This window comes from Canis lupus, chromosome 7, assembly GCF_048164855.1.
Source record: "Canis lupus baileyi chromosome 7, mCanLup2.hap1, whole genome shotgun sequence".
Lineage (NCBI taxonomy): Eukaryota > Metazoa > Chordata > Mammalia > Carnivora > Canidae > Canis > Canis lupus.
In genome coordinates, this window is record NC_132844.1 from 27,025,883 (window position 1) to 27,041,012 (window position 15,130).

Consider the following 15,130-nt stretch of genomic DNA (forward strand, 5'->3'; position numbering starts at 1 on the left):
TTTAACTGCTTCAGGAACACTGTAAGGACTTCAGTGTACTTCAGATTACTCCCTTCCTACCTGATGTGCTGTTACATATTTTAATTCTGTGTGGGCTATAAACTCTACAGCACATTGGTATTTCTTCTTTAAACCTTCCATCCCCCACCCTCATTTTGGCCCTTAGAGTTATTGGTATATTTACCTTTTTGGGGCTTTTTATTCCATTCTGCAGAATCAGGTTTCTGTTATCATTTCCCTTTTCCTGAAAGAAATATTTTTTTACATTTATTATTAGCACCAATCTGATGGAAGTAAATTCTCTTAGGTTTTATCTTTTTTTTTTTTTTTAATTTTATTTGTTTATTTGAGAGAGAGAGAAAGCACAAGTTGGGGGCAGAGAGAGAGAGAGAAGCAGGCTCCCTCCTTAACTCAATCTCATGACCCTGGGATCATGACCTGAGCCAAAGGCAGACACTGAGACACTGAACTGACTGAGCCACCCAGACACCCCGGTTTTTGTCTTTTTGAAAAGATGTTTATTTCGTATTCATTTTGAAGGATATTTTTACCAATATGTAATTCTAGGTTGACAGGTTTTTCTTTCACCATTTTAAAGTTATTCTTCAGGTAGCCCCGGTGGCGCAGTGGTTTAGCGCCGCCTGCAGCCCAGGGTGTGATCCTGGAGACCCTGGATGGAGTCCCATGTCGGGCTCTCTGTGTGGAGCCTGCTTCTCCCTCTGCCTGTGTCTCTGCCTCTCTCTCTGTCTCTATGAATAAATAAATAAAATCTTTAAAAAAATAAATAAAGTTATTCTTCCATTATCTTTTGGGCAAAACCTCTTTCTTTCCTTCTTTTTCTTTTTTTTTCTCCTTCTTCTTCTTCTTTCTTCTTTCTTCTCTTTTTCTTGTAAAAGAGGGAAGTTGGGAGGAGGGATGGAGGGAGAAAGAGAATCTTAAGCAGGCTTCATGCCTAGCATGAACACTGATGTGGGGCTCGATCTCATAACCATGAGATCATGACCTGAGCTGATATTAAGAGCTGGACACATAGCCTACTGACCTCCCAACTGCCCCAATACTATTCTTTCTAATGAGAAATTACCTTCCATTCTTACGTGTATTCCTCTCTATATAATATGTCCCCCTTCTCCCTGGCTGGTTTTATAATTTTCTCTTTATTTTTGGTTTGCAGAAATTTGACTATACTATGTAGTTTTCTTTTTATATGTTCTGCTTGGATGTTACTGAGAATCTTGAATATGTAGGTTGGTGTCTTTTATCACTTTTGAAAATTCTTGGCTGTTGGGGCACCTAGGTGGCTCAGTCGGTTAAGTGTCTGATTCTTGGTTTCAGCTCAGGTCATGATCTGGTGGTCATGAGATTGAGCCCTGTGTTGGGCTCTGCTCTGAGTCTGGAGCCTATTTAGGATTCTCTCGCTCCTCTCCCTTCCCCCCATCACTCATACACTCTCTTCCTCTCAAAATCTAAAAAAAAGAAAAAAGAAAGAAAATTCTTGGGTGTTATCTATTTGAATATTTTGCCTCATTTTCTTTCTCCTTTCTGTTCAAGGCTCCAATTATATGCATTTTGTTATTATCCCAAGATAATTTTTTTAAGAATTAAAAAAAATCCTTCTCTGTGCTTCAGTTAGATAATTAAGAATTAAGGGTGAACTCCATATTAATACATCTTATAGTAAGAAAAGGGAGTCAATATTTTGTCTATTCTACTGCTATCATCTGATTTTAGAGAAAAAAATATATTTGTTCACACACTCAGTTCCATCAGTAGTCTGTAGTCTCCATGGTGGAAGAAAATATAATTTAAAAACATTGACTGAAACTTAAAAAAGCCTTAGGTTTCACTGGTCTTTAGTGAATTAGATTTCAAAATATTAAAACACTTGGTATAAAAAATTAATTGAATGTGTTCTTTAAACAATTTTTAGAAATGTGTTTACTAGTCTAAATTTTAGAAATTTGTATTCCTGTGCAAGTATTTACATATTTTATATTAACATATAAAATATTTGATTAACTGAGTTTCTCTTTCATCTGGATATTTTATTTTCAATTAAAATTTTTAAAAAAGCTTTAAAACGATGACTAGATTGTAATTGCTTTTAATATTGATTACAATTAGACTGGGAACAGTATATTATGTATTATATTATATTGAAATAATTCATTTTTTCTTACTTTTTCCTAATTTTCTAGAGGAATTCAATGATAGAATTTTACGACCGGAGTTATCAAATGATGAAATGCTATCTCTTCATGAAGAGTTGCAGAAGATTTATAAAACATATTGTTTGGATGAAAGTATTGACAAAATTCGATTTGATCCCTTTATTGTAGAAGAGATTCAGAAAAGTAAGTCAAAGATGTTGATGAGAACATACTTTTACAACTTTTAAAGTTCTCAGTTTCTCCTGTGTTCAGTGTTTATTATTGCAACAGCTGTGAGGTGCATAGGTAGCCATTATCCTATTTAACTAACAAGATGAAGGCTTTGATGAAATTAACTCCCAATTCACCTCCAGAATTGAAGGTTGGTTATTCTGATTCCTCATCCTAGTTTGACTTCTATACCTTACAAATGGATTTTCTGCAAAACAGTTCTAGGACTGTTTGTATGCTCTTTCACTGTTATTTTATACTAATATATAATGTACTTATGGTATTCATAAACAATTCCTGCAATATAATTTTTTTTAATAGTTGCTGAGGGACCATATATAGATGTTGTGAAACTTCAAACTATGAGATGTCTTTTTGAAGCATATGAACATGTACTGTCTCTCTTGGAGAATGTGTTCACACCTATGTTCTGCCACAGTGATGAGGTAAGTCAAAATATTAATCATGTTTAAGGATTTTTCTCTCTCTTTTTTTAAAAGATTTATTTATTTATTTATTCATTCATTCATTCATTCATTCATTCATTCATTCATGATAGACATAGAGAAAGAGAGAGAGAGAGGAGAGGCAGAGATACAGGCAGCGGGAGAAGCAGGCTCCATGCCGGGAGCCCGACGCAGGACTCAATCCCGGGACTCCAGGATCGCGCCCTGGGCCAAAGGCAGGCGCCAAACCGCTGAGCCACCCAGGGATCCCCAGTGTTTAAGGATTTTTCTTCAAAATTTAGGAGTGTTTTTTTCTTTTTTTTTTTTTAAGATTTTATTTATTCATGAGAGACACAGAGAAAAGGCAGAGATAAAGGCAGAGGGAGAAGCAGGCTCCATGCAGAGAGCCCGATGTTGGACACTATCCTGGGACTCTGGGATCATGCCCTGAGCTGAAGGCAGACGTTCAGGTGCTGAGCCACCCAGGTGTCCCTAATAGTGGCTTTGACATCAGTAGATGAGTGATTCAAATAACAAATAAACAGAAAAATAAAGCATGATTAAAAAAGTGAATACTCTTTTTAATTATATAAATTAATGGAGATTAAAAGGTTTTTGTTTTTGTTTTATTTGAGAAAGAGAGAGGGAGCATGAGCATGTGTGACAGGCAGAGGGAGAACCAGTCTCCCTGCTAAGCCAGGAGCCCAACATGGGGCTTGATCCCAGGATGCTGGCATCACAACTTGATGGCTAAGCCACCCCGGCACCTTGAGGTTAGAGGTTTATTATAAAAATGATTCTCAATACCAAAACCATATTTAGATGTATTTGATTAGGTAGATAGTGACCAGATTGGTCTACCTGATTTGCCATATATGCTTGAGTGGCTTTTTAATACTGTGGTGATGGTGAAACTCCATTCTTCTTTTATATACTTTATGGACGTGTGGAAATCAAATGGCCTGAATATCTCCATTTGTAGTATTGTAATCCTTATTCTATTTGCCTATAGTTGTTTTCACTTGATTTAAATTTTTTTTCTTTAAACTGGAAAGTAGTAAGGTCAAATATCATGTTTTAATATAAAATAGTTTAATCAATCATAATTTTTTGGAAGTATTTCAGGCAACTTTTAAGAGGTGCAGAATCACCAACACGCAATTCAAAATTGAACAGGTAGGTATGTTAAGTCTGTAAAGCTTGTTTTTGTACTTGTTGATGCTAATCATTCTTGTAATACTGTTTTTATTTGTTTTTCTTTGACTCTGTGGTTCCATTGCTGCATAAGTAGACAAGACATTTTATTAAGTAATTATAGAGTTGTACTATATTCGGTAACCCAAAAATGCCTGAAATTCTTTTAGAAAAACTTAACAACAACAAAAAAAAAAAAAAAAAAAAAAAAAAGAAAAACTTAACAAGATACACAGCATTGCCTTGCTGTTATCATGATTAATATACATTGGTGCTTGATCACCTGCTTTGCTGGAGCCTATAGACCACATCCATAAATGAAAATCTGTAGATAACTCAATTTTAGACAGTTTTCTTCCTCCAGAGAGTACATTTTATTAGAGTACATCCTGGTTACAAATTTGGAGAGGTTTTTATCCCTTTCTCTTCTCACTTTCTGGAAATACATGTGTGCAGTTAAATAACTCAAAGAAATAAAAGAAGAATTAATGTCTTGATTTGCGTTTACATCATTGTATGTACAAAATGGACACAGGTCACATCTATAAATCCATAGAATAGATATTCAAATTGTTCTCAATACCTTCCTTTTTTTTTTTTTTGAGCAAGAATCTAATATATAAATAAGTTAGGGATGTGGTGCAAAGACAGAAGTAGATAGGTCAGAAACTGGAGTAGTTTTTTAGATAGTATAAAGAAAAATGTTAAAACCGTAGCCATGGGGAGAATATATTGCATTTCTTTGCTATAACCAAAGGATGTAGAAACATTTGAATTTTTTGATTATTGAGTTTATATATTACAATCATGAAACATTGACTTAACAAAAATTCCATCCATGTTGTTTAAAACAGCATACTTTACCAAATCCAAATACCTCTTCTTTAATTTGAACACTTTTTAAAGACTTTAATTAAATTTTCCAGCATCATTTGAGAAGCAGGTTGAATTTATTTCTGTTTATAGACATAGGATATTTGGAGTGCCGTAGTAAGGTATTAAGCTTAATCACTTAACTGTAGAGGACCATTTAAGGGGAAGTGGTTCTTTGATTCTTATAAGCCTGCCCAGTAGCTAAGTCAGGGTCATAACTTCAGAGATGGAAAGCTTTCTTTGCCACTTTGAGAACGCCTGGTTGTCTTCAACAAACTACATTAATTTTGCAGTTTTTAAAATATAAAATAAATAGGAAAAAATGTGGACTCTATTCATTTTGGGTACTGATTATGGTCTTTAAAAGTATGTTTTTCTTTGTATTGACCTGATTTTAATATTAACTGTCAGTCTTGCCAGGGCTCTGCTTCTGTGATACTTACTCACTTACCTATATAGAATAAATAAAAGATTTATGTAACATTCTTTCACTGAAAATTTAGAGAAGCATTGCTAATTTGCTAAGTGACTTCAAATATGTAAAGTATTCATATATTTTATATCTACATTCTATTTAATTGTAATTTAAAAGTAATAATTTTAATGCATATTATTGTTAACCTGTTGTTCTGTTTCTTCCATACTCAATGCATAACTTAAAAAATATATTTAGGGGTGTTTTTTTTTTTGTTCACTTTGTTTCTTAGCTTAAAACATATATTTCAGAGTACTCAAACTACAAATGTGTGAAGCACATAATTATATCTAGTATAGACTTGAATTTCATGTTGGAAAACACTTGTTTTCTGTGCCAAGTGTTTGGATAGAGGCTTAGTCTCTGTATACTTTCTATCATATCAAACAAATAGTGTGCCTAAATGAGGGCAAAGAAGTGCAAAGTTATTTCTTGACATACTAGTTTAAGAACTTTTTAAAAATGATCTAGAATTCATACTCTTCCTCTCCCCAAAACAGCCTTGGTACTTTCTTTTTCCTTTATTATGTTATAAAAATTCTTTACTTTTGCAAAGATGAATGCTATCTAATTGTATAACTTTTAAAGCTTTTAAATCTTGTTTTGTGTTCTAAAGTGAAACTTGTTTAATATCTGGGCTTTCTCTCTCCTTTCCTTATATAATCTCACATATCTGTTACTGCAGAGGTAGCCTAAGTTTGGATGATTTTCGGTAAGTCTTGGGACAGCATGTGATTTTTTTTTCTGTATAAATTATTTAAGTTCAGAAAGTATACCCAAAACAACCTAAGTACAACAAAAAGGAAACACTGCTATTACTATTGCCTTACTATCACTTACTTGAGATATCCTTTATTTTTTATTTTTTTAAAATATTTTATTTTAATTTAATTTAATTAACATATACTGTATTATTAGTTTCAGGGATAGAATTTAGTGATTCATCAGTTGCATATAACAGCTGGTGCTCATTTCATCAAGTGCCCTCTTTAATGTCCATCATGCAATTACCCATCCCCCTTCCCACCTCCCCTCCAGCAAGCCTTAGTTTGTTTTCTATGATTAAGAGTCTTTTATGGTTTGCCTTCCTCTCTATTTTCATCTTGTTTTTGGGATATCCTTTTAAAATTAACCTCTAATTTGCTTCTAGATATCTCCTTTTTTGTTTTCTTTCTTTTTTAGAAAAGAAAGAAAACAAAAAGATTTTATCTATTTTTTAAAAAGATATTATCTATTTTTTGAAGTAGACTCCATGTCCAGTAGGGGGATTGAACTCACAGCCCTGAGATCAAGAGTCTCATGCTCTACCAGCTGAGCCAACCAGGCCCCCCTAGATAGCTCCTTTTTGAAATAGCATGATATATGTCGTAAAATAAAAATGTCATTTTAAGATAAAATGAAAAGCTAGTATCTAGCTGTTCAAAGCTGTTGATTCATTTTTTGTTAATTGGTTTTGCTAAATTACTTGTAGAATTACTTGTGTTTAAAGAACTTTTTTTTTTTTTAAACAAGAAGTATGCTATTTGTGTATTTCTGGAGATAATCAGAAGTGAGATATTTTTTAAAATGTCAGATTTCGAAAAGCTGAATTTCTTATGATCTAAATTCTAGATATTTTAGTAATATTTTGTTGATATTTTTGTAATTGGTTTTAGAAACACTCTCAGAATTATGTTTATAGTTCTGGATTTAAAAAGAAACCACTGATTGTATGCTTGTTTACATAAAATAATCTTCTAGTTTAAGTACCCTTTTTACTACTAACTATTTATTAAGAGTTTTTCCAGTTTTAAAGTAAGTTTGATTTGCTCCTTAGACATATATAAAATGCACTTGTCATTAATGTACCAGGTATATTTGAAACTTGATCCATTTTTTTTGTTTTTGTAATTATTGCATTATTTCAATAAATAAATTTTGCTTGTAGGAGTAATAGCTATCCATGAAATTAAGCATCCAAAACAAACTTTTCTGGATTTTAAAATAGTCATTTTTATTTGTTTAGCTGTTGTATGGGTAGCATTACATAGCATGAGTTTTAAATTGAGTAAAAGTTCATTTTTACTTGTTGAAACTTGAAACATAGGCTGTAACAGGAAATTTTTGCTGCTTTTTGGCTTATTTTTTGTTGTAGTTGCTTTCCAGCTATATCTGCTTTTAGAAACTTACTTTTGAAAAAAAATTACAAAACCAACATTTAATATTTTATGTCAGAGCAGGCTTCCTTAAGCTACATTTGCTTTTGTACTTAGGCTTATAGCTAATCCTCCCCTTGGGCACTTTATTTTTTCTTTTTGTAACTTTGAAGTTAAGTAAGATGCATTTTATACTTCATTCCTCTTTTATTTCATACTCCTCCTGAGTATTTATATGATTATAAAATTAAAATTTGCTTAAAAATATTCAGTTCTAGGGGACAGATTTTTTTTGTTAAGGTCTAAAATGAACTGAGAAGGTCATACTTTTATATATTTTTTCTGTTACATTATGTTATTTTAGCAGTACAGTTCTAAATGGATACATTGTTTTGAATGTTGGTCTTACCACATTTTTTTGTTATTCCAAAATATATATGGCAGTGAGAACTATGTACCACTAGGGGGCTCTCACCTTTTAAACATTTTAGTTCAGTTAATGTTTTAACTAGTAGGTAAATTCTAAACATTTATTAATATATTTTTTTAATATTTTAAATAAATAAATATTGTCCCATTTGTTCATACCCCCAAATTAAAACTTTAAATGTCATGTCACTTTTGGCTTCTGAGATGTTGAGACTATGTCTATGACTATGACTATGAACTCCAAAAAGTTATGTTAGCTTTACCTTTAGTTTACACTTTTCACAGCTATTTTTATTGTAGTTTAGAATAAACTAGATTGTTGTGATAATTTACTATGTACTTGATACATTTTTGTTTAACATTTAGGAGCACACAGAAAAGAGGAGAATCATTTGGAATCAGCAGAATAGGTAGCAAAATTAAAGGAGTATTCAAAAGTACCACAATGGAAGGAGCTATGTTGCCTAATTATGGGTTAACAGAAGGTGAAGATGACTTTGTAAGTAAAATTCTTCAATTTGATGTATGTATAAATTCCGACCTACAGTGTCATAAAAAACTGGACATGCTTCCTTTCTGTTTTCCCTTTCCTTTATTTTACTTATTTCAGATTTCTTTTCTATCCTTTATTTTTTCATTACTTTATAGATTCATAGTGCTAATCTAATTTGTAAAGATCCTGAACACCAGGTTAATTGCCTGTTAAGGCCAGAGTGGTTTCTGTTGAGTTGAGATAGTTATAATAGTCAAATAATTTACCATCTTATGGTTAGAGTTTTACTTTGTAGTTTCATCTCTTTCCAGCCATAGATCCAGGCAAACATTTGTTTTCATTGTTTTTGTTTCCACTTTTTTAAAAAAGATTTTATTTATTTATTCATGAGAGACACACACAGAGAGAGAGAGAGAGAGGCAGAGACACAGGCAGAGGGAGAAGGAGGCTCCGTGCAGGGAGTCCGACGTTGGGACTGGGACCCCACGATCACTCCCTGGACCAAAGGCAGGTGCTAAACCGCTGAGCCACGCAGGCTGCCCCAGGCAAATTGTTGATAAATGTCCTTACCTCTTGCTACTTAAACTGATTGGTGTATCAAAAGCATCAGCATTGCCTGGGAGCTTATTATAAGTACAGAATCTCTGGTTCCATTCTAGACCTACTGAATCAGTTTGCATTTTAACAAGATTTCTGGTTAATTTATGTGCACATTACACCCACCATGCAATTTTATTCCGTGATCTTTTGGACATGTTGTCCTTGAAATACCCTTCCTTTATTTATGTAGAAAGTTTATACTTTCAGAATCCAGCAGCTTCCCATAGACCCTTATCTGGGTCTCCAAGTAGAATTGAATATTTCCTCCTTTGTGCCCCTTCTTAGATCATATGTTAAAGCATGCACCAAAAATTATATTTGAAATGATGTCTATGATTGTTTTCCTTACTAGTTAGTTCCATAAGGATAGATATTGTCTCATTTGTACTTTTTACTTATTGAACAAATCTTTATTGAACAGAGTTCCTGGATCCTTATTTTGCCCTTTAATGACTGAGCAGTGGGGATAAAAATGATGATTAAGATAGAGACTTTGCCCTTAAGAGATTTACTAACCTGGTTATAAAAGGTTGAATAGGGCAGTCCTGGTGGCGCAGCGGTTTAGCGCCGCCTGCAGCCTAGGGTGTGATCCTGGAGACCCTGGATCCAGTCCCATGGTGCCTGCTTCTCCCTCTGCCTGTGTCTCTGCCTCTCTATCTCTATCTCTCTCTCTCTCTGTGTCTCTGTGAATAAATAATTAAAAAATCTTTAAAAAAAAAATAAATAAAAGGTTGAATAATAGTGATTGGATTGGCAATGACTAATAAAAAGGAATGAGGGAGAGAAGAGTAAATAAACCCATTTTTTTCTTTGTACTTCTTCCTTTTGACCTCTGTCCCATTGCATGATGAATTTTAAGGAGTTTAAATGATTCTTCATGATTTAAGTGGAAGAAAATCTTAATTCTTTTTTTTTTCCTTCTTAGGTTATCCAAATATAACATTTTTTTTTTCTGTTTATGCCCTTGTCTTTTCTTAAAAGTGTGGGTAAGAAGAAAGACAGTAGACAGAGGATATAGTCTTTTTTCAAAATAATATTTATTTGTGTATTAAAAAAATTTAAGCATATTATAGTCTCAATTTTTTAGTAATATGGAAAAGTGGAAACAAATTTGAAATACCATCCATAATCCTATCACTCAATTGCCATTTCTGTTAACATTTTGGTGATTTAAAAAAAATACCTTTCCTTTCTCATCCACATAGATTAGGCTACATTATGTATACAGTTTGCTATCCTACTCTCCCCACTTAATATTACAATAAAAGCATTTACCCATGTTACTGTGAACTTTCCAAAACAGAATTTTTGTTCAGGAAGATGTACATTTTATTTTTTGTTCTGATTACTTGAAAGATAAGTTGGTTTTTGTTTGTTTGTTTGTTTGTTTGCTTCAGGAATGGGAGGATAGTCTTTAAAAAGGTGAGGGAATTCTGTGTTATAGTGGCCCAAGGAAGAAGAAAATTCTTGATTTGGAACCAGAGATAAGTAATAAGGAAAACTATGGGAAGAGAGCAAACTAATCCCTAATCCTCTGAAAAGAAAAGGTAGGGGTGCATAGGCTGTTCATCCAGACTAAGATGATGCCAGTTGTGATTTAGAGGGCACTGTGCTAGTTTTTTTAAGTTTGTTTAAGTAATCTCTACCCCAACATGGGGCTCAAACTCATGACCCCAAGATCAAGAGTCACATATTCTTCCAACTGATTGAACCAGACACCCCAGTACTTGTGCTAGTTCTAAGCTGTGGGACCTTGGGAGTCTTCTTTATCTTGTTTAGGAAGTTTAGAGGAAAAGGGAAATTGCCAGTCTCACTACCAGGGTTAAGGTGGTTTGTGATGCAAATTTGGGACCTAGAAAACATTTTCTTTTAGAAACCTCGATGTGGTCATTTGGTGGCAGTGCCTCCTTCCTATTGCTCAATTTTATTGTGATTTGGCTTCTTCACAAATGAAATGGGGATGATAGTATCTGACTTACATAAGGTTGTTGTGAGAATTAAACAAGTAACATGCACAAAGTGTAGGACAGCACTTAGCATATGGTAAGCGCAGTAAGCACTATAAGAGCATCAATTCTTATAAATGTATGAATGTAAATTATGGATTAGATTGGCATATGTATGCTGGCCTGGAAACCAAAGTCCATTGCATAAGATTGAGTCTATTTGAAAATGTGTATCTGTCCCAAGTTCAGAAATTATTTGCAAATAAATTGTTGGAATCTATTAATATGTTGGCAGTTATCTCTGTATAGGAAAAGATAAGGAAAAGATAATAATGAGGAACACTAGTATTTCTTAAGGAAATAGGGGGACATCTTTTTGCCTTTTATCCTCTGCCATCCTTATTCTCCATCCTTTCTGTAGAGGGAAGATCTATATGAAAACAAAAAAATACCAAAAAAAAAAAAAAAGAAAACAAAAAAATATTTGGTTTTCCTTTTCATAAAATTTTGGTTTATAATATTATTTACTTTCAAATAACATTAAAGGAAGTTCTAAAAATTCTTTAGAGAAATACTGCCCTAGAGATTATTCATTAAACTTTTTTGATATAAATACCATTTAAATGGTAACAGTAACAGTAATACATTTAAAAAATTTGTCCTTTGTTTCATGGATAGTTTTATGTTGCTAAGAATTTTGTTCTCCTATTTTGTTTCTTAGATTGATTTTGGAGAACTTTTTATTTAAGAATTTCTTTCTTTCTTTCTTTTTTTTTTTAAGTAAATTCTACACCCAACTTAGGGCTTGAATTTGTAACATTTAGTTAGATCAAGAGTCCCATGCTCCACTGACTGAGCCAGCCAGGTGCTCCAAGGATGTCTATTTTTTGGCATTTAGTCAGCTTGTTAAACAAATTTTCTTTCATTTTATGATTGTCTACCCTTCTGATGTCTCATAAACTGAATCCATTGACAAAATTACAGTTGTAATAGCCATAGAAAATGCTACTTGGTATCTCAGGTCCAAGTAGTGGAGCGGGCATTTCCCTCACACATTCTTCTCTCTTTTTCTTTCAAGTATATAAGGAGATAGCCTTATCCCAAAAAAAGGCAAAACCCAACTCATATCACCTGTCTTTATAGTTTCTTTTTAGGAATTGAAGGCTTTGTTTTCAATAGAGTATTAAGAGGTCCTCCTAAGATCATTAACATTCTTACTAGGGATTATGGAAAGCCATTTTAAGGCAAGAATAGAAAAGGATAATTTCTAAGGGGCTTTGTAGGGGAGTAAAAGAACTCACTTAGAACAGAGGTGACTGCCAGGTGTGGGAAGAAACTAGAACTGAGAGTAAAGGTAGGGTGCTAAAATTCTGCAAAGAAGTCTCTCTCTACTACTCATTTGCTCTTAATAGACTATTCAGAATTTTCTTAAGTGCAAACAGTCTTTGATTGTCCTAAAAGAAGTATGTTCAAGATGGATGTGTTTTATTTGTAATATTTTGCCTTGTTTAACATGAATTTGTGATGTCTAGGTGATCAGGTGTTTTAATGTGCTAGTTCAGAAGTTTTACTTCTAATTTAATGAAGTAGAGACAGTTTTTCCTTCTTTCTGTATCTATATTTTTAGAACATGCTTAAAGTTCCTTTTTAAAAATAATTTTTCTTTGAGTAATATTTTAAAATATTATTTTAAACATTTATATTATTAAAATTTTAGAAGCCAACAGATGAAAAATGAAACTTAGTTCAATGGAGGTGGGTCCCTTTCAGGCCATTTTTCATTTATAATATTACTTCGTTGCAGTGAATATACTTGTGCCTTTCCCCACTTTTAAAAAAATTTACTTGGAATACATACTTCATTAGAATACATTCCCAGATGGGCAGCCCCAGTGGCCCAGTAGTTCAGTGCCACCTTCAGCCTGGGTGTGATCCTGGAGACCCGGGATCGAGTCCTGCGTCGGGCTCCTTGCATGGAGCCTGCTTCTCCCTCTGCCTGTGTCTCTGCCTCTCTCTCTCTCTCTATGTCTGTCATGAATAAATAAATAAAATCTAAAAAAAAAAATACATTCCCGGAAATGGAATTACAGATCTTCCTCACCTTATAATGGGCTTACCTTCTGTTAAAACCTATTTTAAGTTGAAAGTAACCTAAGTTGAAAATGCATTTGCTTTTTTATTTTATAAAAATTTTTAAAAGATTTTGTTTATTTGAAAGAGAGAGAGAGCACACACATAAGCAGGGGGATAGATGAGGCTCCCTTAGGAGGGAGCCTACTGGGCTGAAAATGCATTTAATACACTAGGCTACCAGACATCATAACTTGGCCTAGCCTACTTTAAGTAAGCTCAGAACACTTAAATTAGCTTACAGTTGGGCAAAATCATCTAACACAAGGCCTATTTTATCATAAGGTGTTGAATATCTCATGTAATTTATTGAATACTGTACTGAAAGTGAAGCAGAATGGTTATATGGGTACGAAATGACTATAGGTGTATTGATTGCTTACCTTTGTGATTGAGTGGCTAACTGAGAGCTATGGCTTGCTGCCACAATCTAGCATCACGAGAGAGTATCATACTACATACTGTTAGCCTGGGAAAAGATAAAAGCTCAAAATTCAAAGTACAGTTTCTACTGAATGCATATCGCTTTTGCATCTAGTAAAGTTGAACTATCATAAATCAGTGATCATCTGTAGTTAAAACTGTTTTATGACTTTTTCTAAATGCATATTGTCAGAATGAAAAATATCAGTACTTTTTACTTATTACCAAAGTTAAATATTTTCTATATTTGTGTGTTTTCAGTATCTTTAATCTCTGAAGTGCCTATTTTCTCTTCTATGCAATTTTCATATCTAGATGTAATAAAACCTGGAGTTGATGTAACTTGTTATTTTAAATTTTTTTCTCTATATTTTTAGTAGAAAATTTGGTGTCACCTTATTTCAAAAGTTTTGTAGAAAATTATGGAATTTATATGGACATATTTTTTATAGTTGTATCGTGTATGCTATAGGCCTGAAGGACCTGGAAACACTTAATTTTTTCTAATGATTTTTTTCCAGATTGAAGAAGGTATTGTTGTAATGGAAGATGATTCTCCAGTGGAAGCTGTGAGCACACCTAATACTCCCCGAAACCTTGCTGCATGGAAAATTAGCATTCCATATGTGGACTTTTTTGAAGATCCTTCTTCTGAAAGGAAAGAGAAAAAGGAGAGAATACCTGTATTCTGTATAGATGTTGAAAGAAATGATAGAAGAGCAGGTAGGAATTTTTATGAATACCTTTCTTAAAAGATGCTAATTAGTCTGTATTTATCAGGAATGATAAATATTTTGCCATTTCTAACTGCACATCTGAAAGGTAAGTGTCTGAACAGAAAGTTGAATGAAAGCTTAGGCTTTCCTAGGTTATCTCTAGTACCACTTAATTAATTTGTTCAACCAATACATATTGAGTAGACGCCTGTGCAACACCTGACAATGCAGCAAGGCATTTTATGTAACATTCTTTTAATAAAGGTTTTGCTGCCATCATCATTAACCATTATTCTTAATTGACTATGAGTAACACGTACAGCAGTATATCGGATATTATACCAATTTCATTAAGACAGCGTTTCTCCTCCTCCATTGTTGTGGGATAATTAGAATTTATAAAAATATAATAAAACACAATTTGACAAGTTTTCTTCATGTTCGTGTTCATTTGGTGGTGTCAGGTGTGAACTAATACAGACAGGAGGTAAATAGCATCCATAGCAAGGTAACAGTCACCACCCTGGTATTTGTCCAAGTAGGGCACCCAGTGTAAACAAAAGCACATCAAAGTTGTACACATTTTGGGAATGATAGAAAAATGAAGTTGAGCTCAGGAAAAAGAAGGAAAAAAAAGTGGTCATGTTAGGAAATGGTTTTGAGAGAGGAGTGACTAAGTGTTAGCATGAAGGTCAGTGCTAATAACTTCCTTATTTGTTTTTCAAAAAATAAAAGGTTTTTAAAATTTTTCTTAGAAGCTAATCCTATTTCAAGAAATAAAATGTAGAAATGGGAAAGGAAGAATGCTCAGAGTAGTTATCTATGATTTTTCCTGTTATTATTATTATTTTTAATCTATTTGTTCATGAGAGACAGAGAAAGGCAGAGA

At 33.3% G+C, this 15,130-nt stretch overlaps 1 protein-coding gene across 8 annotated transcripts in view; it reads left to right on the forward strand.

The window, feature by feature from the left end:
• Positions 1-15,130, forward strand: part of SNX14 (sorting nexin 14) — a 72,915-nt gene that overhangs the window by 39,718 nt on the left and 18,067 nt on the right. For 6 of the 8 annotated variants that reach the window (XM_072832154.1, XM_072832155.1, XM_072832148.1 and 3 more), the window contains 6 exons: positions 2,199-2,354; positions 2,703-2,827; positions 3,945-4,003; positions 6,055-6,081; positions 8,300-8,432; positions 14,047-14,248. In XM_072832154.1, the coding sequence (XP_072688255.1) occupies positions 2,199-2,354; positions 2,703-2,827; positions 3,945-4,003; positions 6,055-6,081; positions 8,300-8,432; positions 14,047-14,248 (702 nt within the window). The remainder of the gene's footprint in view (positions 1-2,198; positions 2,355-2,702; positions 2,828-3,944; positions 4,004-6,054; positions 6,082-8,299; positions 8,433-14,046; positions 14,249-15,130) is intronic. The other 2 variants (XM_072832152.1, XM_072832153.1) reach the window with 1 other exon arrangement.